The sequence below is a fragment of the Drosophila melanogaster genome, chromosome 2R, assembly GCF_000001215.4.
Source record: "Drosophila melanogaster chromosome 2R".
NCBI lineage: Eukaryota > Metazoa > Arthropoda > Insecta > Diptera > Drosophilidae > Drosophila > Drosophila melanogaster.
Window position 1 is genome coordinate 12,679,914 of NT_033778.4, and position 27,915 is coordinate 12,707,828.

Here is a 27,915-nt window from a genome sequence, read left to right on the forward strand (position 1 = left end):
AATTAGCTTTTTTTTTTTTATTAAAAATGGATCTATATGTGTTAACAAAAAATAGTCGCACTGTTTTATTTAATGTCTACATACTTTATTTAGAAATCCATGAATTACTTTACAACCGAAGGGCTAGCAGCTCAGTCGCAATGGGGCATTACATTAAAGAGGGCCGACATCAACTGAAGGTAGTCCTCCTCCACCACTTGAACCTGCGACAATTCACAATACCCAGGCTCAGTGGGCGGGGGAAAGTATTGCAGTTCGATGGCGGCCAGTTCGTCCTCCAAGAACGCGTCGCCCGCCTGTTGAGCGGGATACAAACGCTTTCGGCCATCCAAGCTCGTCGTCATGGCTGCACCTTGAGCTGCCGCAATGGGACTCAGATCGCTGCTCATGTCAAAGTTTTGCGGTGGAGGAGTTCGCTGCTGTTGCTGCAGATGCAGTCTGCGTACGACATTAACTCGCAGTTCGTTATTTGTGTTGCTGCGGCGCACAATTTCTGAGCTGCGGGAAGAACTGCTTGAACTCCTCACTGGGTCCACGCACTTCAGCTTACAGAGCCCGTGTTTTCGTCGTAGCCAGGGACTACGGTTCTCTTTGTAGTCTAATATCACCTTGCGGCGCACGAACTCGTTGAAGATTAACAACTCGTTGCTGATGTCCCGACGCACGATTTGCTTCCAGAGCGTTTCGAGGTTCGGTGAGCGAATTATACAGATGGCTTGCGAAGCGACCAGCATGAGCAGATGCTCCAATGCAAGCAAACAAAGCTGGCCGTCCATGTTGGAGAGCAGCTCACTGGCTGGACAGGTTCCGGTTGAAATCGAGACATTGGACAGAGGCTTGGAGAAGGTGCGGTTGGTTTGGTTGCCTACACAAACTTCTGGATCATCGTTGTCCCCGGAATGCTCAACGTTGGGCAGTGAGTTTAATGGCACCTCACTGAAGCCATGATTTTGCTGATGTTTTGAAAATAATTAGAACAGAATGGACACACTTATAATGCCACATATACATACCATATTCAAGGCCTTTACGTATATGTTTACCAAGTTGAGGACGATTCCAAATGTGAGCGTTAAGTTCTCTTCGTTCAACTTAGGTGCACCAAACTTAACGTCTAGTAAGATTGAGTGTTTGGAGGGCTCATATGCACTGCAGCACAGTAGTTCCATTAAATCCGGACTAAATCTAAGCAAGGCTTTAACGCAAGAAATTATTATATCCGTGAGGCTGTTATAAAATGGAAATATTTAGTCTAGTATAACAACATTATTCAAGTTAACTTACTCATTGCAGGCGGAGATAAGTTCATCGTCAACGATTAGAGCCTCTGTGCTGCGCAGAATTTCTAGCTGGGAGCGTCGACCAGCCAGAAGACACTTTAAGTTTTTTTGCTGGTGAAACAAAGATGAGGTGTGGCACAGCAAACTCTGAACTGCACGCTGTGGATTTCAGTTAAGCGATTAAAATATTATTTAGTTGAACAACTAAAACAGAACCCACCATTAGGTTAGCAAGCGACAGATCGCTGTCTTGCTTCCACTCTTTGTGGTGCTCCGTCAAACTGGCGACTAAGTTAACAGCAGCCTTGATTAAGTACATGGCTGACGGTTCCAAGGATTGTTTGCTCAATAACAATGCATCCTCCAGGAAAACAGCATGAATGCCCACAAATTGAAAAGCATCTTCAAGAAAGCACTTCTTGTGCTTCTCGTAAATGATGGTAACAAGCTCAATACCTCTGGCGTATACAGGCCACCACTGCTCTACGGTCCAACCTTCTGCATCCGCAGCCGTCGTCTTAGTAAACTCGTGTTTTGACTGCAAAAGTTCTCTGGGAGGCAACAGTTTCAGCCACAAGTATTCTCCCACATCGCAATGCAGAAACTCAACTGAACAGTGGCCCTTGGCAAATACAATGAGCACATCCAGCAGCTGCACACTTAGAACTTGTTTGCTAAACAATGGAAGGGTTCTAGACACACAGCGCACGAGCCGTTGAAACAAACGCACCGACACAAATGGCAGATCCCAGTTTCCGGGACCGTCGTTGTGGAATATGGTAGCGACAGCCTTTAGCAAATTCAGGCAGAGAATAAGTGAGTTGGTGGATGTCTTGCTGTCTGAACTGTCCGAATTATTGAGGCCCTGCGATTTCTCCAGGCTCACCGAGTTCTCCATGTGCTGCAGTTCGCTGCAAATGATGCCTACGACTGAGTTGAGAAAACGCAAGGCTATGGACGAGTCCCTGATTAGCAGGTCTGTGTATAGATGTGTGCACTTGGTCACAATGGCCAGGCATGCCTCTTTGGCCCTTACGTGCTGATCCTCATAGCACGCACAGATGCGGTTCATCAGTTGCAACAGTAGGTCCATTAGTGTCTGTTCCTCCTCTAAACTGTCTGTGTACGCGTGCTTAAATTCCAGTAAGATGAATACATACAGTTCAGCCAGTATGATGAACGGCCGCATGTCCTCCAAATAATTTGAGCGATCAACCAGGACAACCAGACACTTCTGCGCCATTAGCTTAAACTGCGACTCGGGTATGGTCACGAACTTTGGCTGTTTCTTTAGCAAAATTACAATAAGATCCTTAAAAGCCTGCAGGCAACAGATCCAGTCGGGCAAATGGTCGGAAGAACTCAAATTTTTTACAGCCGGAACCTTGGGCATGTTAAAGACGTAATTAAGCCAAGGTCCAAAGTTCTTCTGTTCAAAGAACTTATTCATGACGTCAAGCAAAGCGGCATTGTTTCCATTTCCCGTATAGACTTCAATGGATATAATATTTAGAAGCTGAGTGTAGATTCGTAAATTTGGCTGTAGCTCGGAAAAGAGCGGCGAACAGAGTTTTTTCCAAAACTGTTTATCCTTCACTAGATCATCCACTAGCATTTGCAGATTATGTTTCCACATTGAGTGGAAGATGGTCATGATCTTAGCGGGCAAGGCCTGTTGAATGGTTAATGGATCCACTTGAAGGGCGTCCAGAAAGTCTCTCATATAAGTGACAATACTCTCGCCAATATTGGGAACACAATCCTTACTGAAAAATGACCGGGAACGTTTATCAAGGGCATAGTTAACCTTGAAAAATGCCTCGGTAACACCCGGTTGCTTGGCAATGCATGCGTCCACCAGCTCAAGGATGGCTATCTTTATGGAATCACTTTCTAGCTCATCAGGCAACTTCTGCATAAACGTCAATCGGATTTGATCAGCCTCCATGTCCAGACAGGCCAAGAGAGACATATTGAACTGGAGAGCGATTCTTTTCAGCAGGCGGCAAGACAGAATCGGTAGCCATCTATCAAATATGTTGCTCATGTAACTGCATACTGTAGGTATGATCCGCAGAGTATCACGCTGTTTGGGTTGTGTGTATATCAACGCCTCCAGCGGGGAAAGGGTCTCACTGTTTCCATATACCTCTTCTTTAAGGCGCAGTAACTGCATCAGGATACGCATGGATAGACGGACTAACATCATTAAGCCGTGAGGTTGCTGCTGCATCCAATTTGTCTCTAGCTCCATGGTGTACTGGACATAAGCATTGCCCACACCAACAAATCTAAAATATACATTTTATTTAAATTTATTCTTGGTTGGAGTTACGGTAGCTCTTACCTCAAAAGAATCAGACCATTTTCCAAATTTAGAAGGGAATAGACGCACACCTTTACCAAAAGTTCGCGTTGCTTGCAATTAGATTCTTTAGCAGTGTTAAACAAGTCCAGGATGTCGCATATAAAGCTAAGAATCTCGAAGTAGATCTTGTTTCTCTCCACTTGAGAGCTAAAGTGCCAGGTGTGCAAGTGCGGGAAAACATCCTTTAACAGGAATATAAGGCCGGGAATCTCCATCTGGATTTGGCGATTCCGTTTCAGGTTGGAGTACGCTCGCAGGAACCCAATGTATGAAAGCAAGAATTCGTAGCGCTCCCTTTTCTTCTCCACATTATCAATGACGGAGCCTAAAAAGCGCGACTCAAAGCCCACTCCATTGGCATTGGCATACATCTTGAAGTCGTAGTGAGATCCCGGGCTTACTGTTGGCAAGATGTGTAGGTTGCTTATCCGCGAAAAGATTTCCTCGTCTACCAACGGCAGCAGCGCAGTGCAAACATTGAGACAGCTAGACAAAAGTCCAACCGGTGGGTATTGAACGCTTTTGAACGTGTGCAGCAGATCAACGCACATCTCGGTAGGATGCACCATTTCGGCGCTGATGCCGGATATCGATTGACTGAGCTTAACGGCACTTTCCAAAAATCTTAAACCAGCTTCTACATTGCGTATGCGTTCGCTCGATTCAAAGTCACCATGCAGGTGACCCGTCTCGCGTAGCAGGCAGTTAATTTCGTGGTGCAGCGCGTCAAAGTAGTTTACCGGGAAACGAAAGTGCATAAAGCAGCCGGACGGATGTTGGATGGCTGTGCAACTAGTTCCTGCGGGTATGGTAAAATCAATTTGCTGAAATGGTTGCACGCTGGCCAGGAGCTCGAATTCATTTGTGTCCACTTCTCTGAGTTTGTGCTGACTTTCGTCGTAACGAAGAGCCAATATGGGCAAAGCCTCTAGTTGGCTCTTGACCTGCAAGATTGTTAAAATAATTTTAACTGATGCCTTTGAGTGTACAAGTATTGGCTTACATAGTTGCCTTGTCCCGCTTTTGTCAGTGACAGTGCCAGTTTGGACAGATGTGTTAATTCTAGAGGGAAGTTCTCTAAAAGAGTTTTGTACAGCGAACACGGACCATCATCTAGATAAATGTAAAGTTGTTCGTTCTAAACTAATTTTTTCGGTTAAGCTCTTTTGATTATATGATACTGACCTTCCCGACTGCAAAAGTCTTTAGCTAAGTGTGGCCATGAGACAAGTTCGCAGAGCAATTCGTAAATGCCCTCATACCGAGCGCAGCTGCCATCGCCGTCGAAGAGGTCGCACAGATATCCAACCTGGTTGTATATGGTTCTTCGCACAATCCGTGACAGCATAGAGTCATCGGCGTACATAGAATGTCTGGCAATTAGGTGCAGTTGGACAAAACACTTAAGATCCACGGCTCGCTTGCCCAGCTGCCGACAGCGGAGCAAGCTGGAGGCATCGTCGGCATCGTTGGTGCCTCGCAAGCGAAGCAGCATCCACGCTAGGAGCAAAGGGCCATGCTCTGGTCTGTGGTACATGCTGGCAATATCAACCTGCAGATCCTCTATAAGCTTTTCAATTAGATCGGAATGCTTCTCGGGCTTCTCAAAGTCGAGGCACTTTAAAACTAACATTAGCTCTGAGTAAGAAAGGCTTCGAATAATCTCCTGATGGTAAGGTTGGCTGTCATCCAGATAACTTTGCATCTTTCCAAAGGAGTGTTGCTTGCAGGCGGCAAATATTCTCTTTATCTGCTCCAACCCCATGGGCAGGTGTTCCGCTAGCACCAGAAGGATGTGCAGCACCTCGTTGATCTCACGAGCATTTCGCTCCGACCAGGCAACTAAGCGTTCCGCAGAGTGGAAGCATTCTCCCGCCATTAGCTTTCTGGGTGGGACTTCGCAAATAAGGCTCTCCAGTTGGTCTAGGTATGAATCTCTAAGGCGGGGGATGGTTATCTTTTCGACCACGGCGCGATACTCCCGGTGATAGGGATGATTCGGTACCTGGTGAAAGACGATAAGATTCTTAACAATCTTGAGGACAACCATGCGTTCCAGGGAGTAGTAATGCCGTATGTCTTCGTGCAGTTTGGCCATATTCGTTTCGGTAGAGATTAGTTGGGTAAGGAGACTCGCCGATCCACGGTACTCCTGCGTAAGGTAGTAGCAAAGGATTTCCCAGCACTGGGCGGATTCTAGATCCAACAGATCCTGCAGTCGTTCGGTGAAGGGCAGCAGCTTTTCCTGCTTTTTCTCTTTGAGCAACGTGCCCAGCTCGAGGCTGGAGGCATTCTTGGGCTTAAATTGGAGCACTCCAGCCTGCAATTCAGAAGCCACGTTCATCAGCTCCTCACGTACAGTATCCTGCGGCGTCTCATAGTGGATTCCTGAGACCATCGGCCACAGGCGCTTCCAATCGGTGCTACATGGCAAATCGAAGGATTTTATTTAGTCATTCAATATTGTCGCACTGCCGATACTCACATCACGCTCTTTTCCACCGCAGGCATTGTCTAGGCTCTGTCTCTTAACAACTACAATAAAAAATTATTTAATAACAAATGTATTCTGTTCCACGCGCAAATTCGCGGCGTTGGAGTTGCCACCTAGCACAATAAAATGCCGGGACAATCAGCTGGTAACACCGAAGGTGTATCGATAAAACGATAGTTCTTGTTTTAAAAAGCCAGTTAGAAAATTGTGATACAGTACTTTATACATTTTCTTTAGCTTACTAAATCTTACTTAAATCAAGGTATGACATCTTAGATCTGATGATCGCTTATAGATTTATACAAATAAAATATACATGGAAAGCACGTGTGCGCCCCATTATTTATCTATTATTGTAGCATTACAGTTAAATTGGTATATATTTCACGCGAATAGGTTTAGAAACCTATTTTATAGGTTTCAAATATAGACGTTCGCATGTGGCCCTTCAATCATAACTTGACACATGCATTTAGCATTCAGATCTTGATATTTCCCAAATATTTCATAAATAGCCTTCCAATCCAGCCGGACTAGAACTATTTAGGTTAGACTTTCCAATCACATAAAGCCATTCCAGTGAGGCTGTGGCTGCGGCTAACAGACCTGCGAAGTCAGAGTGCAAAGTGCGCAGATGCTGCACTCCGGCGCCCACTGCACCGCCCAGCCACCCAACCACGCCATTCTAGAGGCCCATTTCTTGGAAACTAATACCACTACTCCTCGGCTAGCCGCAGCCTCCCATCTTTTCCAGATCTAAGAGCGAGCGAGAGAGGAGCGGAGAAGGCGCGAGAGAGTAGGCGCACTCGAAGTTCACGTTCACGGCGCCTGGAAGCTGCAGCCCGAAAATTGTCCTGTTAGTACGAGAAAACTATTGACAGGCGAAAGGTCTAAAATTGCTCATATTCTGGCAGAAAAGGCAGATTGGACTTCAAAAGTCTGATAGCCGCAATGGCTCAAGTTCAGCTCAACGCAGGAAATGGGCAAGCCCCTAGCAACGGAAATAATGTCGAGGATAATGAACGTAAGTCTGCCGATTGGCAATTGTGAAATCATAATAGAAAATTGAGTGATTGCCCGGAAAGTGCACAAGTGTTGGTCTGCACAGTCCTAGTGGAAGGACATATGTGCATACCTACGCACATAGTGTGTGTCATGTATCAGGATATATGTAGGTATATATGTATGTATCATAAAGGTGTATGTCAGCAGCAGCTAGCATCTTTGACATAGCTAGGATGCTTTTTGGCCTGGCGTTGGGTGATAACTTAAACGGGAGAGCGAGCATGAGAGCAGGATAACAAAGAGAGAGAAATGTCTGAAAGGATGCTGCGAGAGCGCCAGAGATGCCACTGCTGCCCAAAAGCAACAAGTTTTTGAACTTAAGCTAAATCAGATAAGGCTAGAACTACCTCGATTTCGTTAGTTAATTTCGTAGTGTATAAAGGGGTATCAAATATAATTATTATAATCTGTAAGCTTTTATATTATTCAAAACAAGGACAATAATTAAAGGTAACTTATTTCTTTTATTTCCATAGCCTATCAAATAAGTGACGATGATTTGGATGACCTGGATGATGATTGCTTGCTCGAGGAGGCAGATACCTCAGGGGCAGGCAATAATGTGGGACGTGGTCCTTACGAGCGTGCTTGGACCACAGAGGCCACCAGGGCATTGATTCACATACGCGGTCCCATGGAGGGTAGCTTTACAGAGGGCAGGTGAGCAAGGTTTTTATTCCACCGTAAAGACATCTTTGTAAAAGTAACTCCCTTACAGACAAAAACGGACTGCTCTTTGGCTGCACTGCACCCGGCAACTACAGCGACTGGGATTTCGCTACTCCGCCGCAAAGGTGCAGAAGAAGTGGCATAACATCCTCATCACCTACAACAAGAATCTGAACAAAAAATACGTATCCGGCTATGTGCACTGGGAGTTCTTCGAGGAGATGTTCAAGTATCTGCAGGGCAAGAAGGCTGACTTTGATATGCAGTTGCCACAACAGACTTCAAATGCGCCACAAGCTCCACATTCGGCTAATGGGCAAAACCCGAATCCGGGTATTCCCCAGCAACCTTTACAGCTTCAACCTACTCCGGTGAGCCTAAAGCCGGGAACACCCCAAATGCAGGTGCAACTTCCACCCCAGACTGCGGCCAAGGACAGCCAGCCGTATATTACACCTGTGGATCAGGTCCTGCTGCAGGCCCAGATGAATCTGGACAGCAAGTCCAACGATGAGTTCGATGAGGATAGCAACAGCATGTCGGAGGTAGTCCGTCAACCCAAGATGGAGTACGATGGCGATCAAGTTGCGGAGGCTGAACGTACAAACGATAGCAGCCAACATCTGGAAGTTAATGGCAAGCTCTACGATCTGGCACGACCCATGGGCTCGCACCAAGCTTCTGGCATCCCCGATGACATCTGGTGGAAGGACTACTTTGAAAGAAAACTGGAAGTGGAGCGGGAGAAGATAGAGCTACAACGGAGTTTGCAGCGCGAACAGGTGCAGATCCAAAAAATGTCACTGGTGCAGCAGGAGCGGATTGAGCGCATGAAGATCGATGCCATCAACAGCCTGACGGGCACGCTGCAAAAGTTGGTGGAGGCCAAGTGCCGCCGGGCCTAAGATGAATCTGTTCCCTCCCAGTAAATTTCGATAACTTTAGGCTTCGATTCGTCTGTATCTAGTTGGGTGTGTAAATACAATTTCGGCTAACTAAAACACTCTACGGCTGCCAGTCTATCTCGAAAATGCTAGCCAGGGAGGTCAGCTTTCCGTGGGGTTTCTCCAGACCATAACTTAGGCTCCAGATATCCGTGGTAAAGATCAGACCTTCTCCTGCATTCAGTCGCATCCGCAAGCTTGGACATATTCCTTTATTGCAGGGCTTCTTTGGATGGAGAACCATCTCAAAGTGGCCACTCAGTTGCTGGATGAGCACTAGGCCACGCACGTATATATCGGCTTGGTTTCGCTTTTGCTGATGGACTGCCAATAGCCAGCTGGAGTAATACGGGGCCAGGTGAAGTGGGTAGTAGTAGGGACGATCCAGAAAAAGCCGAGAGGACTTCACCGCCTTCTTCTGGCAGTTCCTCAGTTGAAGGTGCCAAGAATTCGATGTCTGTCCCTGCCAGGAATGAATCTTATCCAGAGCCGCCTCTAGGTTAAAAAGTTTCCTCAGCAACAGATTGCTGGAAACATCACAAGGTTCACTGGTTAGCCACTGAGGTGACTTCTTCTCTATTTGCTCTAGGAGACTAAAAACATCCGTTTGCAGTCCAGTGTCTGTTATAATCACTGGTTGCCCACGTTCTAGGTGCTCAGACTCCAAGGAGGAGTAGCTTACATTGGAAACCGTGCCTATTCCCTCTGAAAATTAAATGATTAAAAATATAGGTAATAAACAAATCGAAAACTGAACTCACCCAAACCTTCACAGAGATCGCAATTCTGCCGCAAGGTCTCCGCTTTACCCAATGATGGTGCCTGCTCTTGGACACTTTGATCGCGTGGTATCAGGCACTTGGCATGATAGTAGGGCCGCCAATCCCAGAGTGGAAGGATCTGTATGAGCACCAATCGACCCAGGGCACTTAGCCACCAAGAAAAGGTGTCACTGCATAGCCAAAGCAGATAAATAACCATCAGGGGCAGTAGGATGAAGAACCATTTCTTGATTCTAGCCAAGCGGATTCTCCAAATCAAAGGTTGACATACAGCCAGCATTTCCTTTGCGGAAAACCCTTGTCCACGACACTCTTCGAAGAACACTTTTAGCTCCTCCGCCATGTTCCTTACACCTTTGAGGACTAAACACAAATGAACCCCTTCTGGGCAGGGTACGGTTTCCTAGCCACGCACATGCGCGCAATAAGCAATTTCCTCGCGGAAAATCTAATTTTCTAACTCATTGCGCACCCAGACGTGCATCCTAGTGATAAGTGGCACAAAGGATGCTCCAATCGGCGAAAGGAAAGTGAAACCATATTGAGCTTTAAATGTTTATTGGCTTAAATTGAATGATATTAAAAGTTCGGCTTGGTAGAGGTAAATTCATTGCGGGTTTTCAGACAAATAGGATTTTTCTTGGGTGCCTTACATATCTTCGGCGGAAGGAGGAGGACCACGAGGTGGCTTGCACTTGGTGAAGAACTCTTTCATGTCAGTGCACTGCTGGGAATCATTCCGTATTGAGTCTGGGCAATTCTTCATCATATTGCGGAACACACAGCCCATGAGGTGACCAGCATCGTGAGGACACATGGGGAATCCGGGTGGCGGAGATGGAGCCGGACGAGGAGGTAAATTGGCCTCGAAATCCGCGACTTTGGTTGCACAGGTGGTGAAGGCCTGGGTGGCCGTGGTCTGCAGATCAGAACTGTCCTCGAAGACCTCCTGCAAGTAGGCGTTCAGCTTTGCCTCATCCAGTTTCCGGTTTTGATAGATTCCAGTCTCGTTAAAGATGCAGGAGAAGAAGCACTGAACGGATTGTGGGTAATCAAGTTATCATGATCAAGAACAATATTCCAGTGGTACTAACTGGTGGGGGATGCGGATGATGATGACGACGCTTGCTCTCAAAGGATCCACTTGCTTCCCCATCCGGCGGCGGCGGCGGAGTCATGTCAAACTTGATGCACTTTTGCTTCAACTCGGCGGTCACGAAGTCCGGCATTGGACAACAGGTTTTGGGATTGACAAACGATGGCCGCTTGCTGCAGTCCACGTCAGCCGAGACGGCTGCATTCTGTTAATAGATTAGTTATAGCCGGGCTAGAGTCGCGTGATAACACATCATCATACCAGGCAGAACCCGACAACGAGCAGTAATAGCTGCGATTTTGAAAGCATTTTTGGTTCGGCAGCTCAAAAAACGATACTGATTCTCCAACCGACATGGGTCCCCAATTTATAGAACCCACCGAGAGGTAAAAAAAATATCAGCCATTGATGTATGATTATGATTATGTCGGTTTTTATAGCGTATTCACAGCGTGTGCAAGTCAATTAATTTTTTTTGCTATTAATTTAGCTTTGGTTGCAATTATATTAATTGGCAAGTAACGCAGCAAAAGGGATCGGATTTATCTCTTTATCTACCTTTCGCACACGTTGAATAATTCTTGTGAAATCCCCTTGTATCTACACGCTTTTATTTAGCTTACAGTACAAGATTACATGTTGGTTTCGCAAAAGATTCCCCTTCAGGCAATTAAAGTTTATACACGTTTTATAAATCGAATTAAGTCAATGATTACATTTAATGTGGTACCAAAATAATGATGAAATACTGGTGGACAAGACTAATGAGTAAACAAATTAAATGGGTCTATTTTCGGAGGGCGTGATTCATAAATCCCCCTATCGCAGAAATTCGTTTTAATTTGCGCTTGGTACTAACATCTATTTAATATACAGACTGCTTTATAATAAAGCATACGTGTAACCAGAATTCAGTGTAGATTCGGTTATCCTTTGAGGGTCAGTTGCGTCACAGCCTCTTTGACGCTGGGATATTGAAATTTAAATCCGGATGATAGAGCTTTCTGTGGCTTGACCTTGGCACCACTTAAAACCAGAGCTGCCCGCTCTGGTCCAAAGATGGCTTGGACAACAAACTCTGGAACGCCGAAGATACACGGGCGATGAAGTGCTTTGGCAAAGGCCTGACAAAAACGTAAGATATTATAGTGTTTGTATTAAGAAGCTGTGATATTTTTACTTTGCTAAACTCCAAATTGCTGGTTATTTCTGGGGCCACCGCATTGACCACTCCTGGCACTGGTTTCTCTATGATGTACTGTATCAAGCTGCACAGATCGTGCAGGTGTATCCATGGCATTATTTGGTTTCCATTACCCAATGGTCCTCCTACGCCAAACTTAAAGGGCAGCCACATGGACTGAACCATGCCCCCGCCATGACCCACAACAGCGCCACACCGCAGGATGGTCTGAAAAGGATTAAGCGGTTTTTATACCTATTGTAGATGCTCTATAGTATTGACTTACGGTTTTACAATCCTGCTCACTACCAGTGTGTGCAGCCTCCTCCCAGGCCAAGCACAACCTGGACATGTAGTCGAATCCTTGCACCTGATCCTCCTCGGTGTAAACCTTGGACTCCGAGGGTTTATAGTGACTCACACCGCATAGATTCACGAAAGATGAGACCTGGGGAGCCGACTTAATAGCCTGAGCCAAAGTTTTTGAGGAGTTGATTCGCGAGTTCCACACATTCTGCTGGAATCCTGGAGTCCAGCGTCTCGTTGGATCCAATGTGTTCTGGCCCGTGGCATTTACCACGGCGTTTACGGATCCGGGAATACCATTCTTCTCCAGCTCGTGCCAGGTGATACGCTTCGCACCTGGCATGCGGGAGATCACCGTCACATCGTAACCCTTTTTGGTCAAATGGTTAGCCAGGTTGCGACCGATGAAGCCAGTGCCACCACCTGAGCGAGATTCCTGGTTATTGGTGGCTGCGCCCGATGGCTAACACCTTTGAACGTACCTATCAGAGCATGCCTCGACATTTTTGGAATAATCATAAGAGGTTGCTCCAAATTGGCGACTTTTCCCGAATTACGACACTTAGCAAAACGTAATGTAAACAAATCACAGCTGATGTGCGGAGGATGCCAACTCTCCAAGTTACAACTGTGTGCTGCCACTTCTTTTTTAGCTAGGCGCGAAAATTTAAATTTCGAAAGACTAGCATATATCCAACTTGCAATTTTTTAAGCGACTTAACATAAAAATAAAGTTTCGGGTAGTTGGTTCGTGATCCAGGTATGTGATGGTAGGAAAATGCTTACTCGCTTAAAGTGGACTGCTGCCTATTAAAGCCTATTCGAATGTTTGAAGGCCTTTAAAGGATCTTCACAATGTAAAAACGAGTTTTCCAACATGTTAAACGGTCAAGTAAATATATTATATTATATAGGAAGCCTTGAATGTTTTTCCATATTCCTTGAAATAAAGCTAATCAAAAACGGGCTTAAGTGATTTAGTATCGTAAATGTGCAATGCCGCCTGCTGGTCTTCCGACTGGAGAGGCTTTTAGTGTCACTCCCGCACAGCATTTAAGTGCACCGATAGGGGAAATAGAGGGCAGACACTGAACCTAAATTGCAATTCGCTTATCGCTTTAAGTTGAGCGTTAAAAGGAGAACCCAATAAAGCGCAAGTTTCGCATAAAATGCCTTAAGCCAAGTATAATACAAGTGGCTATGACGCTTTCACTCCGCCAGCGGGACTCACTTGTATCTCTAGATATGTACGCCTGGATGTACATATATATATATATATATATATATTTAGTGCATATTGGCAGACATGGGGCAGACGCATGGGGCCAAGTTAATGGGCAAGTTCAAGTGCAGCAGGCGACACAACGTCATATCCTTCGCTTTGCTGCGTGCCGTTTTGTTTTGTTTTTGCCTTGCTTTCGTTGTGGCAAGTCATTGGAAACTCATTTGCATACACTGTGCCGGCTCTTGCATTAACCGACCACCACTTTCTCCGCCCGCGCCCACAACTTCAGCTTAGTGGGCGTGGCTGCCCTTTTGGGCTAGGAATTTGCATTAAGCTCCTCAATTATTGCGCTTCATTGAGTGAGAAAGGCGCAGTGATGGCGGCGTAAAAAGGATCTGAGGCCATAATTACGAGGTCTGCTGCTTTTATCTAGTCCTGCAATCAGGCAGTAATCACGTACAGCCAGTTGAATAACGGCCAACGAGCGTGCACAGTAGTTTAGGGGGAAAAAAAAACTAAATATAACTAAATATATATTACTGTCTGCGCACTGGAATGTTGATATAATTACCACTTCAAGTGTGGTTAACTAAGGGATGTGATTTTTAAAGACTTCTACAAAGAGGTAATTGGTGTTTGTATGCTTAATTTCATCTGAGTATGTAATGTATCTATTACCTTTAACTTCCTTAAAAACTATGGCATATTCATTAAATGTGGTTCTTTAGGTTCTTACCATGTTCCAATGACACTCATCATCGATTGTCGAACGTGGTCTGATGGGTTCCGCCAATGGAACTTTAATTTCCATGGCTCTTTTGCTTCTGACACTTGTCAGTGATAAAAACAGGAGTGGAGCTGAGTGGGAAAACTTTCTAGACAAAAGGAAAATATGGAAACGTTGATGGAAAGGATCTGCAGCAAAAAGTTGTCTCGTGTCTCGCTGTTTGAGTTGCACTTCCGGTGCAAATGTATGTAGATACACAGATACGGATACCCAGCTGGTATCTTTGTATCTTTCGCACACTGCCGGTTTGGGGGACAAACTTCTTTGTTTGTTTTATTGGCAAACAGACAAACAGAGCAACAGACAGAGCAAGAGAGCCGCAACAAAGTTGCAAAGTCAATGGCACAAACATGGACGAATATCCGAATATGCATCCAAATGCACCCATCCACATTCACCCACCGGAGTGATTTGTGTTGCACGTGGGTGGTGGTGCTGCCATGGATCGGAATCCACATCTCGCTGGCCATTGACACACCGCAACACACTCCGTGACAGTTTTATGTGCGGTTTGTGTCGCTCCTTTGCCGCCTTGCGGTTGTCTGGCGGGGATTGGGGACTGGCCACTGCTGTCGATCGGGACTGGGCATGAGGAGCGGATCGGGTCGGATTAGCCGGGTCTGACAGTTGGTCACCTCGGTGGCACAGCATAAAACTTAATTCTGTCATAATTGCGATGCGGCTAACTAGTTTTGCAATCCGAACACGACTTGGTGCACGGAAAATAAAGCATACTATACGATGTATGCCCTGACACACAAGGCATTTAATTATTAAATGAATGAATGAATAAAATGAATATTTTATTAGCAAAATACTCATTAGTTTCAAACTGTAACTAAGGCCTGTAACCTGTAAATATCTTACTCATAATTGGAAACAAATCCAATAAACGGAAAGATGCTTTTCAGTGCATTTATAAGCCCAAACCCTAACTTATGCAACTTGCAGGCAGCTGGTCTCTCGGTTTTTAAATAATTGAAAAGCCCAGAATGCAGCAAAGTTCAGGGTTCAAACTTTTCCCCAGCCGGTCAGATACAAACAAACTGTGTGGAAAGTTTCGTTGATTGCTCTTGACGTTAATTGAAATTTGGCCAGGCCAGCAGAAGCCAGAAGGCCAACTAATTGGCATTGGCCAAGGTGTTGCGATGCACAGTGGTGATCTCTATCTCCATTACATTAGTTGGCCTACACTCACCCCGTCCAAATTGGCCATAATTGAATTCGGAGTTTGGCATGCCTCCGACCTAAGTTTTTTTTTTTTTTGCGACTCAACTGTGTGTGTTTTCTGCGACTTCTTTAAAGGAAGGTTCAAAAGCATCATAAACAATCTGCGAAGCGAACATATCGCGCAGACAATTTGTCTGCCATGAAATATAAAACTGGGTCAGACGAAATGGCGGCGCCGCCGAAAGATTGCCGCAGACATCGTCTTGACGGTCGCCAATCCTCCTCCGCCACAGCCTTCAGTCCCATTGGATTTGGCCATTCCACTCGTGAATCTGTGACGCATCTCCTTCGAATCTTTGCCATGAGGTAAGGCGAGAAGTCATCCGGCGATGTGGGTCAAAAGTCATGAAGCATGGAGCGCCAGTAAGTCTCATCGCATTTAACAACTTGGCGAAAAACACGGTTGATGTGTGCGTTTATTGTGGGAAATGCTTTTTTCACTTTTCCGCTTTTCCGCAATTACCGGCCATAATTAGCATAGAAACTTGGGTACTTCAAAGGGCGAAGTTTGTCAAGCGGATGCTGCTTGAAAGGATCTGCTGCTCTTTGCGTTTCTGACACTCGGGATCACCCGGCTAGCAGATCAAAGGAAAGGAAAACTGCTGGAAAATCGAAATTGGATTGGACTTGGCGTGGCATGGCATGGCATCGCTGACGATTTTCTCTCTCATAGAGTCATATATACATATGAATAATGCAACTGGACGGAACGGTCGCATATCAATTAATGGGAAAAGCGAATTACGATGCCACCGGCTACTTGGCTACTCACCCACTTTCCCGGCACAGCAAACTCAAACTCGTTATCCATCAATATCGCTGATAGCCACAAACGGTGAATGGCTAAGACCGAAATCGAAAGACTCAACTAAATGCACCTGCAGCGCTGAAAGAAAAGCCGGCGGCATGAGTGTGTGCAACATGATTGGTACTGGGACTGAGATGTGCGGCAAGTAGCTCCACTTTTACTGCCCCAGACCCACCTGTTGGAGCTTTGGCAAGGTCTCGCTGTCATCCTACCTGGCCCATTTTTAGGTGGCTACTCCCGGAGACGATGGCCAATGCGCCACTCATCAATCAAAGGCAATCGGAAGGGCAAGTCGAGCTGCTGGAATGCCTAATTGCAGCTCCTGCTCTCACTTGTCGCCAAAACTTGTAGCTACAGAGAAAGAAATTATTTGATGTTTTGAAATTACTAATTTAAGTGAAACAAATGGGCTGCAGTGAGTAGTATATTCAAGTTAATAAATGAATTTCTAAAGATACTTTGCTTCTTACTTAGCTTAGCTTCTAAAATGTTAATGGCTTCGGAAACTTTACACAACTTGAATTGATGGATTTTATTTTATAAAATTATAGTTTTCCGTGCAGCAGCTGTTTCTCCGAAATCCTTGTAAATTGCTTTAATTATTTAGTAATTTTTAGTAATATTCCAGTGACAAACCTGCCTCTTTCCAGCGACAAAAAAGGCAGGTGAACTGGAATAATTCACACCTGCGGCGGTCAGCGGCCTACGTGCAATTATTGACGTTCAGTTTTGTAATAAAATATAAGTCGCAGTGCTGGCGACCTGAAATTAATTAGGCTTTTAATATTTATGCCTTTTATGTTTTGCATTTGCATTTGGTGGCGACAGGTCGCCAAGGACACGAGTGACAGGCGACCGAGGCAGCAGGACTAAGGACTCGGGCCAGGACTCACGTTCGTGTATGCGGGCAATTAATAAGCCAGAAATGCGACCGCTAATTCAAGGAGTCAGACGCGCTGTCCTGCGAAAGGGTGCAAGATAAGTATCTATTATAAATATTCATACTATATGTCGGCGGCGAGCACAGACGACATTAAACCGTGTCCGACAAGTCCGGCGATCCCATACCCAGTCCACATCCGGAATGGAATGTCTACTGGCTGGCTACATTGAAGGAGCCGAAGCCTTTCCCCAATTCCACTTTCCATGTCATCGGATCCCCAGGCATAGCTCTCCATTCATGGGCCTAAGCTATTTCTCATCTGTATCAAACTTGACAGCAAAAAGAGGCCTTTCATTCGCTTGGGAGGCCACCCAGTTCCTGGGGCTGAGAAAAAAGTAATCAGATTGCTGGCGTATAATAGCGTAACTCTGCCCATATCCTATTGTTACTACTTTTATTCAGAAACTCTTTTTTGAACTGAAAAGCAGATTGGAGATCTCTCTCTCTATGAAAGTGACACACTAAGAAGGCTTGAGGGCATTTCTGAAGGACATATATCCTGGTATTTATTATATCTTATGTATATATTTTCCATAAGCCATTCCATTCTTTATGTTATATAGCTTGATTTTACATCGAATTCTAATTATTGGAATTGGTAATCGGTTTAAACATTTATTTTGGTTTTATATGTCTATTACTGTACCTAAAACCAAGAAGGACGGCAAATTAATCACGTTTGTTATGTATTTATGCCATTTCCAAGTCCGTACTTTTACTAGATTCCCTTCTGCAAGTATAATGTGTTTTTTTTTTAACTTAAACAACTCGCTTTTCTACTAAATGATATGTTATATACATATGTATATCAAAGTGTAGCTGCAATCAATAGCATAAAAATTTCTCGTTGGTTCAATCAAACTTTACTTTTCCTTTGATGACCAATTATAGTGTAGTTTAGGCCGATAGTTCGGTAATTCCAGAGCACCGCTGTGCTAAATACATTTGAGTATCAAAAAATATGTTTTTAGCCGAAAATGGGCTGCTACTTTCACCCGTCTCGTTTGGTTTATCGATGCACAACAATCGCGGCAATCGCCGTTGAAGCAATGAAATTAGCGAACCGCAAACAAGACTTCAAATTACCCGCATTCATCCCGAATCAGATATTCGCACCAGGCTGTCAGATTTCTGCTGAGACGGGGAGTTGGGAAGGCGGGAGGTCGGTGCTAAAAAGTATATATGTATACAAGGTATGGATCGTATGGATCGTATCGATTGCCATCGACAGCCGTTCACAATGGATCAGCCAGTAAATCAGGCGAGAAAGGAAGGAAAGCCAGCGACTCGAGGCGAGGGGCACTTCAATGAGTAAGAAAGAAAGAGCAATTGCATTGGGGCAGACATCCGCATCTCCAACTCCAATTCCAACTGCATGTCCACACAAATGTATCTGTATCTCCGCATGGCACACTTCCAACTGTGGCGCATAATTAAATCGCAGCATAAATAAACATAAACACACATAAAGCTGTGATAAATTGGCCAGCGACGCAGCGGAAATGTGCGTTAATCCAATTAAATGGGCCATTTGCATGGCTGAATGCTGCGAGAATGTTGTTCATTAAAATTGCCAATATTTGGCATCAAATCCGAACCAAAGCGGTGCAGCTGCACTTTGGCAAAGGACCCATACCGATTTCAGGGGTCAATTCCGGATTTGGGACAATGTCCTGCCGCCAACTAATCGTCTAGTCTAGTCTGGGTTACTGTCTCTGTTTCTCTTTCTGGCCAACTTGTTTGTTTTGGGCCACTATTTTACTACTTTGCTTCTTTGTTTTGTTTGGGTTCTTTGGCCCCAGGCGGCTATCTTGTCACAGTGGTAACTGCGTCTTTTAAAGAGCACTGAGCAAAATAACTATAGACACTATAATAAAGACTGCTCTATTGTAAAATTGTTACCAATAATTGAGAAAACACTCAAGAACTCAATTTCGACCTTAAGAACATGCGAAAATGATGCAAAAGAAATAACTTTTTTTTTTGTAAATATATATAGATATAGAAGTCAGCACAACTTTGGAATGTTTTTTTTGTTTTGCATCATGTTAACATCCATTAGGCAGCGATTTGAACAAATCAAAGTCAGCAGCAGACATACTTCCAACCATTCCCCCCCCTGCGAGTGGCACGTGCCGCATGGATGATAACACGGGCTAACACAGGCCGAATCCTTGCAAATAAACTGCAGCGTAATGGGGCCCATTGTGCGGTGCAAACACTGTTTACACAGACGCCAGCCACCCTGGGGAAAACGCTTCTGGAGAGTCCTGGGGGTGGGGCGAACAGCGACCCCTTCAAAAGTTTAACTTGTTCAATTTGCATGAGTCGCGGACCCGGCTATAAACGATACTTTGCCCAAAAACTTTGGCCATAAAGCAGCTACAAAAGCAGACGGAATACACGGCTGGACAGGGGGAATAATGAGCACGCGTCCCTTTGTCACCATCAGGACATACATATACTCCATGTCCATGTCCTTCGGCTGCTAAGCCGCCACCGAAGCAAGCGGACACGTGCGACAAGGACAATGGAGGTAGTGAGTACAAAGAGGGGGCTTTAGGGGTTCAAGGACATTAAGATTTAAATATTATTGTTATGAAATGTATTAGTAAGTTCTTGAATCTTCTATCTTCCTCATATCATCATATTATTATTATTATTAATATCAATATATCAATTATTCACAATTATAATACTAAAAATCCCCTTTTAAATAATTTTGATCATACACCCCTGTAAAGAAAGTTGCTTGGGCTGAAGAGGTGATTCCTTTCTGGGGGATGGAAAACGCCTGCGATCGATTGTTTACAAGAAGCCGAGTCCTTTGAAAAACGCTTTCTAATGGCCGGTATTCAGTTCTTGCAGGGCTTCCCACATTGACCTTGGCTGCAGCCCTGGCAACTCCTGGAAATTTGCACATTACGTATTCCTTTTTTGAAGGTGGCAACCCTCCTGCGGTGACAATTAATTTTGTACAGCTCATTAGGCGTTGGAAAAACTTTCGCCAAGGGTGGATTTATATTCGGGATTTTAAACCTGTCATTCCAGCAAAAAGTGGTGTACGGAAGCTAATTTCTTGGGTCCCTTCTGTTTTGATATATTCTATTAGCAAGGTGGTAAGCTCAATTAGGCGATTTCACGCTGGCACAGCATTTCTTCAACAAACAACAAGGAAGCCTATTGAAAAGTTAATAATTTAGCGAAAATATGAAAAAAGTTACGAAGTCCATTAAGCGGGAAGGAAGTCCCAGCGATGAGGAGTACACTTTGGAGGAGGACCCAATCGAATTCGAGTTGGAAAAGATGGAAAGGGGCAGTTCTAATGGGGAAAGCGAAGAGGAAAGTCAGCGGGATCAAAAGCAAGCGGACTCCATCATCGACGATATGGTCGAGCAAAACGACCAGGAACAGGAGGCAGCCGGTGAACAGGATGTGGAAAGGGAGAACGACCTGCGCAAGATGTATGGTAAGTGGTTTCCCGAGGTGATAAATTCATATATATACAAACAAAACTTTCTCCAGAACTAAGTCTACTCCCGCCGGCGGCCATAGCTGCCCAGATCCAGCAAATGGAGAAGGAGATCTACGAGCTGAGTCAATGGGAAGCCAGGGAGCTCATCCGGAGCAAACACCTGCGCATCTTTGGCAACTGCCGTCGTCGCGCCAACAAGTGAAGAAGTGACAAATCTGCTTACAGAACACTGTATACTGTACTGTTGATGACTTTGATGGTATCAAATAAAGGGTCGTCAACGAAAGTGACTCCAACTCCATTCCGTTTCCCCGTCCAGTGGCAAAGCCACACATAGCTCCACATGGCCCAAGTGGCCAGATGGGCGAGTGTCGTGGGCAAAGTCCCATGAAAGCCGCTTACAGGGCTTAATTTCTGAAAATGGACATGCCATCGACATTCGCCCACGACATCGGCTCCATCTGAAGTCAAGTACAGTGGGACTTCTGTAGCTTGAACTTAAAAACCAAACATATTGCTAGGAGATAGAATAATATATCTACCAAATACTACACATTTTAATATTTTTATAAGTTTCAAATACACATCTGCATATCTGGATGTATTTGTAGATGTATATCAATTCAGTGTCTTCCTTTTGTCGAAGCTCGACTGTTGTTACTAGGAAATGCACATCGCATATGGAGGTGGAAGCAGTGCGTCTGGGATTGGGCATTAATCGTGCATTAGAGTCTAGAGTTCAGATGGCCGGAGCTGCGGCATCCGTTCCGACGGGCTTCCTGTGCGCTTAGTGGCCTCCATCGCATTCGCCAATCCTCCTGCCGTTGAGGTGGAGCTCCCGGTTCGGCGGGGGCTTTTGTGGAGTAACTCGATTCAAAGCAAATAGTAGCCAGTTTATCACATGGATTTGTGCTAATTTTTCCATTTCCTCGCTCGCTCGCCTGGGGAGTTGTGAACCCGATCCGCATTGAAGTTGGCTCTCGAGTTTCCAGGGTTCTTAAGTTGATTAAATTTCACGCGATTTGATTCGATTTTCAATTATACGAGTACCGAGTACCGAAACACCGAGTGCCTCAAATCCATTATGCTAAGCAAATACATCTAACGTGTTTTCAGTTTCAACTGCGTGTCAGTTATCAATGCCCAAAAAAAAAAAGAAAAATGGAAAGGGAAAGCCATGGAAATCAGGGGGAGTTGGGCAAAGCTTTTTGATGCCCGTCCAAGCGACTTCCTGGCATATCCTTTCAAATGTCTGCCTGTCCGTCGGTTGATGATGGTGATGCAGTCGGAGCACTCCTGCCCCCCAAAAATATCAGTTGTTGTTTTTGTCGCTTTCGGTGGTTGCGGGTGCAAATGTTTATCAGCTTCAAAGGGATTCCCCGTCCGTCAGTTTGGGCGATTTGGGGTTTGTCACAACACGGCATTACCCAGACTCCGGCGAAAGGAGACATTTGAATGCAACATGTGTCCAGGATTCGGGCTTTGTTAATTTCCAACCCCGAGAACTTAAGGGTGGAACACCAACTCGACTAATAGAATATGCTCATTATGGGATTCCGAGCTGAGTGGGTTTCAGTGTTTCGCGCATAACTCAAACTAAATTATTATAAATGAATTCATAATCTTGTGCACATTATGATGACTTCAGGGGCCAAAAGGGGGATGATTCAAGTGCTCGTTTCTCCCCCAAAAAATGTCAAATATTCAAATATAAGCGAAAGGATTCGCCATTTATTGGATTGCTCAGCACTGATTGAATTTACTGCGCAGTTGGCGAGGAGGTGGAGAATTCGTTACTCTTCTCTAAAAGCCATAAATTGTTTCGGGATCTAAAAGCCATTCATTCAAATGATTTCAATATGCAAAAAAAAGGCTAGTTCCGTTTGTATCCATATTTTCGAATTTAATCCCTTTAGCATTGAGTAAAAATTACACATTTTTATAGTTCTTTTTTTTTTTGTGCTCAACGAAAAAGGCATTTATAATTAAATTTCAAAGGAAATTCTGATGAATTGATATTGTATTTTATATGTGCTTACATTCAGACACATTTCTATAGTTGAACGATTTCATTGATTTGCGTGTCTGTTATTGAATTAAATTTTCCGAACAGAATATACTATTTAAGTGTAGAGTAAATGTATATAAATTTAAATAAAATTGGGCAGTTAACAAACTGACATTACGAATTATTTTAATCAAATAAAGTTGGCATAAAATCAATTGAATAGCAATTATCCCCACACTAATGAGTTGATTTGAAAACTTTCTGGTTCTTTCTTTCACTACAAGTGGGTTTCAGAGTTTTTTTTTAACTTAATGAACTTTCAGCCCATACCTTTATATCATACATATAGTTATGTGAAAGACACCTGTCTTTTCCACCAGGATGGAAATCTCCGCTGGGCAGGTTAAAAAACTCATTAGGAAAATCCTTGGGCGGCGGAAATGAAATAAAATCCTATTAGGCGCTCTATTTGCTCGGTGCGTATGTGTGTTTGTGTGTGTGTGTGGTTGTGCCTGTGGGAGGGAAATGGGAAAAGTGCGGTCTGGAAGAACTCCACACTTAATTTATGTGCACGCATTTCGTTGCCGTTACGACATTTCAGCACAGAACGAAATCTAATTATGATAGATAGCTGCGCCCAGCTCATTCCACTCGCTTTTTTCTAACCCCACCCCCCTTTCGTTTTGGGGAAAAACTCGTGTGCAGGTGCATTTTGTCACTTGGCGGACTGACAACCGAAGATCTGCCTTAATAAAGTCGAGAAAAAATAGGGAGTTCTTGGGGCGGGGCTGCAACTTTGAGGGGCGTCACATCTATATCCTAACACATTGCTGATCAAAAGAATCCGAAAATGCTTTGATTTCACAGCTCTCTCTTTGCGCTTTTCGCATTTCCCATTTCCGCATGCTAGGCTGCTTCTACTTGTGGATTTCGATGCTTCGAGTAAAGTAATCTCCTGCAAAATATTTCATTCTAAGTGTGTTTAAAAGTCTAATATATTCTTTGTTAGATAAATCATTCCTAAAATCTTAAAAACGTCACGTTGGAGGAGAAAAGTAGAATATATGGTGAAAACAAAAATAGCATCTTAAATTATCATACAGCGTGCTATTTCTCACACTAGAATCATTAATATATCTTTTAATCTATATACTAGTCGATCTAGCATTATTATATTAAACGAATTTAAAATCCCTTTAAAATGATATTGTTGACATAAGGTCTCTTCTCACATGTTTGATGTTACTGATATGCTTTTGTTTATATGTCTGCCCTGCAAAAGCAAACAAATAGTCCTTCAGCAGGATGAGCTGGCCAAATGAAATTTTCGACAATTTGGCAAATGTTAACTTTGCTAATTTGCATAAACCGCAGCCGCCACAACAAAAATAAGCCAACCAAAAAGAAAAAAAAAAACGAAAAACCGTCAAGTCAACCCCCAAAGAGGGCCAACACGAATTATAGAAAACTGCTGGCGAATGCAACATTTTTTTGGAGGGGAAACAACGTTGGAGGGGGTGGTGTTGGCCAGACCAGACGACGACCAACTGACTGAGTCCTGTGGATCCTGGCGGCTCACTTTCACTGAACGACTCGCCTCGCCTCGACTCGACTCGACTGTAATCCCCAGCGAAGGCTGCCAGACACGTGCTCACGACCCGGCAATTTGCGTGTCTGGATGTATCTGTGTTTGAAGGCTGTAATTGTGTGCGTCAGTGAGTGTGTGTGTGTGGGTGTTGCAAGAAGGACGATCCAAGACTGAAAGGCCGCAACGCAATCAGTGGGGAAAAAATAAAGATCTTAGGTTACATTTCAGCAATTTACTTGAGTTTAGGAAATCATTAGTGGGAATTTTTTTAATTGCAAAAAATCAGGGATATAATAAAGTAAGTCGTATTTATACAATTTATTTTTAGAAGTATTTTTCTCATCTCCCAAAAATATATACTTTGTCATCAGTATTAAATTTCTATCCATTTAACAGTTCATATTACTTTCTTATTATTTAATCAATATAAAATCAAAAAAAAGATCTTGTTCTTGAATTTTTCGAGTGCAAAGACGGGCGAAAATGTAAATGCACTGTTGGCACGCCCCGCGTTTCCTTTTTGAGCGGAAGTCTATGCGATAATGATGGATTGTGTACAACAATGCAAGGGTCCTGCGCCCAGCCACCCACCCCCTTTTGCGCCCAACCCCCTTTTTAGCCACGAATTGTGGGCATTTGAGCGTGTCGCTATTGTCAGTTTTGAATAAGTTTTTGGCTAAATGATTTGATTATGTCTTGGGATTATGTGAAAAAAGGGACTAGAAAAATAATTATCCTTTGTGCTATTAAATTTAGCTTGGCTTTAAAGTTGTTGCTTTTAAGCCGCAAGTGCCGTCTTATACTCTCTTCTAAAAGTAAAGCACTTTTATGCACTCTTCTACAAACAAATATGAAATGCAGTTTTCCAGTTTCAGCTTATACGTTTTTTTTTTTTTGCCGGCAACTCTCTCTCCTCTCAATCAGCTGTTGCGGCGAATTGAAGCGCTGTTAATAACAGCGCCTGTTAGCAGCGTCGCTGCGCGACTGAGTATAAGTCCGAATATCATTCAGTCGTTAACGAAACTTCGCCGCGCGCGGTTCACTTCGTTTTTCGGTCCGCGTTCGTTGCGTTTTCAATTCAAAATTTTTGACCGGCGTCGTTTGTTGTTGTTTGCGAATGCATATGTGGGTGTGCGGCCTGTAGAAAATACGAATACGAGCATGTGTGCGCGTTCTGCTCATAATTTTGCGCGTTTGGTGCGTTGACAGCTGCGAAAAGCGAAAAAAGAGAGTGCAGAAAAGTGCAAAGCAAAGGCCGACAGCTAGCTAAACAAACAACAAACAAACAAAGCAGAAGCCAAAAGAAACAACAACACACCTGCTGCCGCCGTCGTTTTTGTTTGTGTCGTTGCTTTTGGTCCAGAAAGAAATGAGAAATTCGAATGGCAATGCAAAAGTTGCAGCAGGATAGCGAATTGTGATTTTCCAGCGAAACGGAGGAGCCTCGCACAAGAAGCAGATGCTGCAGAAGAGTGAGTTCCTATCGCCCAAGTTCAATGACTGCGGCCAGACTTAATGAGTTCCACCCTTTGAACCACTCCGAAATGCCTGATAACAACAGGCGACAAAGCCCATTTACATATAATTATCTCGCACTGTCCCCATCCCATCGGTTTCACTTCAGCCACAGTCAAAATTCTTTGGATCGAACTTTGATGATACCAAAATTAAAGACTTTTAAGTTATTTATTGATGTTAATCAATGATTAGGATTATGACATAGTTGCTTTAAAAATACTTTTTAACTATAATTTGGTTGTTACAAATCTTTAAGTTAACTTGCAATACTTCCATTTATATTATCTGTATCATTATTATCACTTCACAATAAAAATTACGATTTTTTGAAGATGTGTCATTTCTAATGAATATTACACTTTGCATGAAAAAGTGTTATTATTTTTAGAACAAAAAACACTTTCAATAATTATATTTCAAAAGCGATTACAATAATAAAGCACCCATTTTCGTAACCTAAAACCATTATCATTTAGATTTCACTGTGATAGTAAAATAGTTGGCTTAAAGAAGTTTCACTGTAGTTATCAGCGATACCCTGTCACCTCTTCCCCTTTGTCAACCGACCACCAATATGTTAATTTGAGCAGCTGTAGGCGCCGCTCTTAGATTCTTGTTGTGTTTATTTGCTGTGTCCCTTAAATGAACTTGTCAATTGCTCAATGATTGCCGTCAATTATCAGTGTCATCGATGCTATCTCTGTCTGATAACCGCGGCGATAACGATAACGATTGGCAGGCAATACGCCTATACGCTCTTGACTTCTTGCGGAAAAGAAATAGTGTTGCTGATTTCTAATTCATTCCCCTTCCCTTTCCGACCATTTCGATGCCTTGCACAATTTTATGGGAGCGAGCGTATGCGTAATATTATTGCGCATACGCCACATGGCGCCCCATCGATAAGGGCTCCCCTGGTTATTGTTTATTGAATTTCGGTTTGTCATTGATTCAATTAATAATCCCAATGGGAATGGAATCGTGGAATTGCGGCTCAAATTGCCACCGACTTCGGTTCGAAAGCCATTTCGCAACCCTAATGGCTCAATGAGTAATGGAAAGTGGAAGAAGTGGGGTGCCTCCGCCATCCCATCCATTCGGAAAACGCATTTCTGATAAGATTAGGTCCGCATTTGTTCACTGGAAATTATTAATGAATACTCCCAGCCGACTAAGCGAAATGCTGATGGTTCATTGCACAAGCATTCGCCCAAAAACAAGAAGCAGAAGTAAAAAAACTCAGCGAAATGAGGGGGAGAACTCTTCTCCGAACCTTGGAATTATGCAACCTAGGCGCCGATGGCCATAAAGAAAACTCGGTACGAAAAAGTCAACACCGCAGACGTGGCTGTGACTGTAATTTCTAGCATTTTAATTACGACTGTTGCCACAACAATCATAATGGGTTTGGGTCCCACCCCTGCTCCTCCACCCCCACCAAAAAAAAAAACCAACTGGCGCAATTTTCACGCACGTGCTGCCGCCACAAAAACCGGAAGCAGAAAGGTGCGCCTGCGTCCGAAAAGGTGTGCGTGTTTTTTTTAGAAAACATAGCTACACATGTACAAAATTATTTGATTTGCATAATGAATGAAGACGACAAGCACAGGCTGGGGAAAAGAGTTTCTGCGAAAATTCACTTCAAACTCAAATGAAATTAGGCTGTAATTGTCTACCACACAAATTCACCGCAAATAAATGCGAAATGTGTGAAGTTACAGTTGATAGTTCTATATATAATGAAATGGTTATGAATTCAAAGTAAAATTGTAGAATAAGATATCATGATTTATTATTCTATTAAATGCTATTGGCATTGGTCAACGGCATGGATTCAACAGAAGCTTATATTTAAACTCAATTAAATGGAAAATAATAAATTCAGACATGTTCACACATGAACACGAATATATTTAAAGACTTACAATTTTGGGCTCCGTTCATATCTTATGTAAATGAATCGAGAGCGATAAATTATATTTAGGATTTTGTTATCTAAGGCGACATGGGTGCATTGCTCAAAAACATGTAATTTAAGTACACACTACATGAGTCAGTCACTTGAGATCGTTCCCCGCCTCCTAAAATAGTCCCTTAGTGGGAGACCACAGATAAGGTCCTCGCCGCTCAAGATAGGCAGATGTGC

The 27,915-nt window shown here is 43.8% G+C and overlaps 7 protein-coding genes across 14 annotated transcripts in view, besides 1 other annotated feature; 3 read left to right on the forward strand and 4 right to left on the reverse strand.

The window, feature by feature from the left end:
• Positions 1 to 53: 53 nt before the first annotated feature.
• On the reverse strand, positions 54 to 6,266 carry Nup188 (Nucleoporin 188kDa). 2 transcript variants are annotated; one of them, NM_136966.4, is made up of 9 exons: positions 6,134 to 6,266; positions 4,834 to 6,071; positions 4,652 to 4,761; positions 3,628 to 4,592; positions 2,878 to 3,571; positions 1,501 to 2,796; positions 1,285 to 1,439; positions 1,014 to 1,227; positions 54 to 953 (listed from the first exon to the last, which is right to left on the reverse strand). In NM_136966.4, exons 1-9 carry the CDS (start codon positions 6,157 to 6,159, stop codon positions 132 to 134), a joined length of 5,520 nt encoding a protein of 1,839 aa, NP_610810.2. In that variant the 5' UTR covers positions 6,160 to 6,266; the 3' UTR covers positions 54 to 131. The 2 variants fall into 2 exon arrangements, with proteins under 2 accessions (NP_610810.2, NP_001246283.1); NM_001259354.2 differs by having other exon boundaries at positions 1,501 to 3,571.
• A 69-nt stretch (positions 6,267 to 6,335) lies between these two features.
• On the forward strand, positions 6,336 to 8,873 carry CG13148 (uncharacterized protein). Of its 4 annotated transcripts, none has more exons than NM_001273994.1 (4): positions 6,336 to 6,404; positions 6,874 to 7,166; positions 7,684 to 7,867; positions 7,926 to 8,873. In NM_001273994.1, the coding sequence occupies exons 2-4, from the start codon at positions 7,094 to 7,096 to the stop codon at positions 8,779 to 8,781; spliced, it is 1,113 nt and encodes a 370-aa protein (NP_001260923.1). In that variant the 5' UTR covers positions 6,336 to 6,404; positions 6,874 to 7,093; the 3' UTR covers positions 8,782 to 8,873. The 4 variants fall into 4 exon arrangements, with proteins under 4 accessions (NP_001260923.1, NP_725220.1, NP_610811.1 ...); NM_165944.2 differs by lacking the exon at positions 6,336 to 6,404 and having other exon boundaries at positions 6,696 to 6,998; positions 7,057 to 7,166; NM_136967.2 differs by lacking the exon at positions 6,336 to 6,404 and having other exon boundaries at positions 6,696 to 7,166.
• Positions 8,820 to 9,963, reverse strand: CG30053 (uncharacterized protein). The gene is made up of 2 exons (NM_165945.2): positions 9,582 to 9,963; positions 8,820 to 9,525 (listed from the first exon to the last, which is right to left on the reverse strand). Exons 1-2 carry the CDS (start codon positions 9,943 to 9,945, stop codon positions 8,882 to 8,884), a joined length of 1,008 nt encoding a protein of 335 aa, NP_725221.1. The 5' UTR covers positions 9,946 to 9,963; the 3' UTR covers positions 8,820 to 8,881.
• Positions 9,964 to 10,145: 182 nt separating this feature from the next.
• Positions 10,146 to 11,042, reverse strand: Obp49a (Odorant-binding protein 49a). The gene is made up of 3 exons (NM_136968.2): positions 10,960 to 11,042; positions 10,697 to 10,903; positions 10,146 to 10,635 (listed from the first exon to the last, which is right to left on the reverse strand). The coding sequence occupies exons 1-3, from the start codon at positions 11,005 to 11,007 to the stop codon at positions 10,252 to 10,254; spliced, it is 639 nt and encodes a 212-aa protein (NP_610812.1). The 5' UTR covers positions 11,008 to 11,042; the 3' UTR covers positions 10,146 to 10,251.
• Positions 11,043 to 11,394: 352 nt separating this feature from the next.
• CG8768 (uncharacterized protein) lies at positions 11,395 to 12,777 on the reverse strand. The gene is made up of 4 exons (NM_136969.4): positions 12,670 to 12,777; positions 12,168 to 12,610; positions 11,879 to 12,109; positions 11,395 to 11,822 (listed from the first exon to the last, which is right to left on the reverse strand). The coding sequence occupies exons 1-4, from the start codon at positions 12,704 to 12,706 to the stop codon at positions 11,625 to 11,627; spliced, it is 909 nt and encodes a 302-aa protein (NP_610813.3). The 5' UTR covers positions 12,707 to 12,777; the 3' UTR covers positions 11,395 to 11,624.
• A 7,390-nt stretch (positions 12,778 to 20,167) lies between these two features.
• Positions 20,168 to 20,938, forward strand: wuc (Wake-up-call). Of its 2 annotated transcripts, NM_136970.3 has the most exons (3): positions 20,168 to 20,299; positions 20,384 to 20,649; positions 20,706 to 20,938. In NM_136970.3, exons 2-3 carry the CDS (start codon positions 20,391 to 20,393, stop codon positions 20,855 to 20,857), a joined length of 411 nt encoding a protein of 136 aa, NP_610814.1. In that variant the 5' UTR covers positions 20,168 to 20,299; positions 20,384 to 20,390; the 3' UTR covers positions 20,858 to 20,938. The 2 variants fall into 2 exon arrangements, with proteins under 2 accessions (NP_610814.1, NP_001097291.1); NM_001103821.2 differs by having other exon boundaries at positions 20,168 to 20,649.
• Positions 20,939 to 25,258: 4,320 nt separating this feature from the next.
• The window catches only part of CG42663 (uncharacterized protein), a 46,374-nt gene continuing 43,717 nt past the window's right edge, over positions 25,259 to 27,915 (forward strand). For all 3 annotated transcript variants that reach the window (NM_001201986.2, NM_001273996.2, NM_136972.4), the window contains exon 1: positions 25,259 to 25,723. The gene's annotated coding sequence lies outside the window, so the exon portion shown is untranslated. The remainder of the gene's footprint in view (positions 25,724 to 27,915) is intronic.
• Positions 27,658 to 27,915: part of a mobile genetic element that runs on past the window's edge.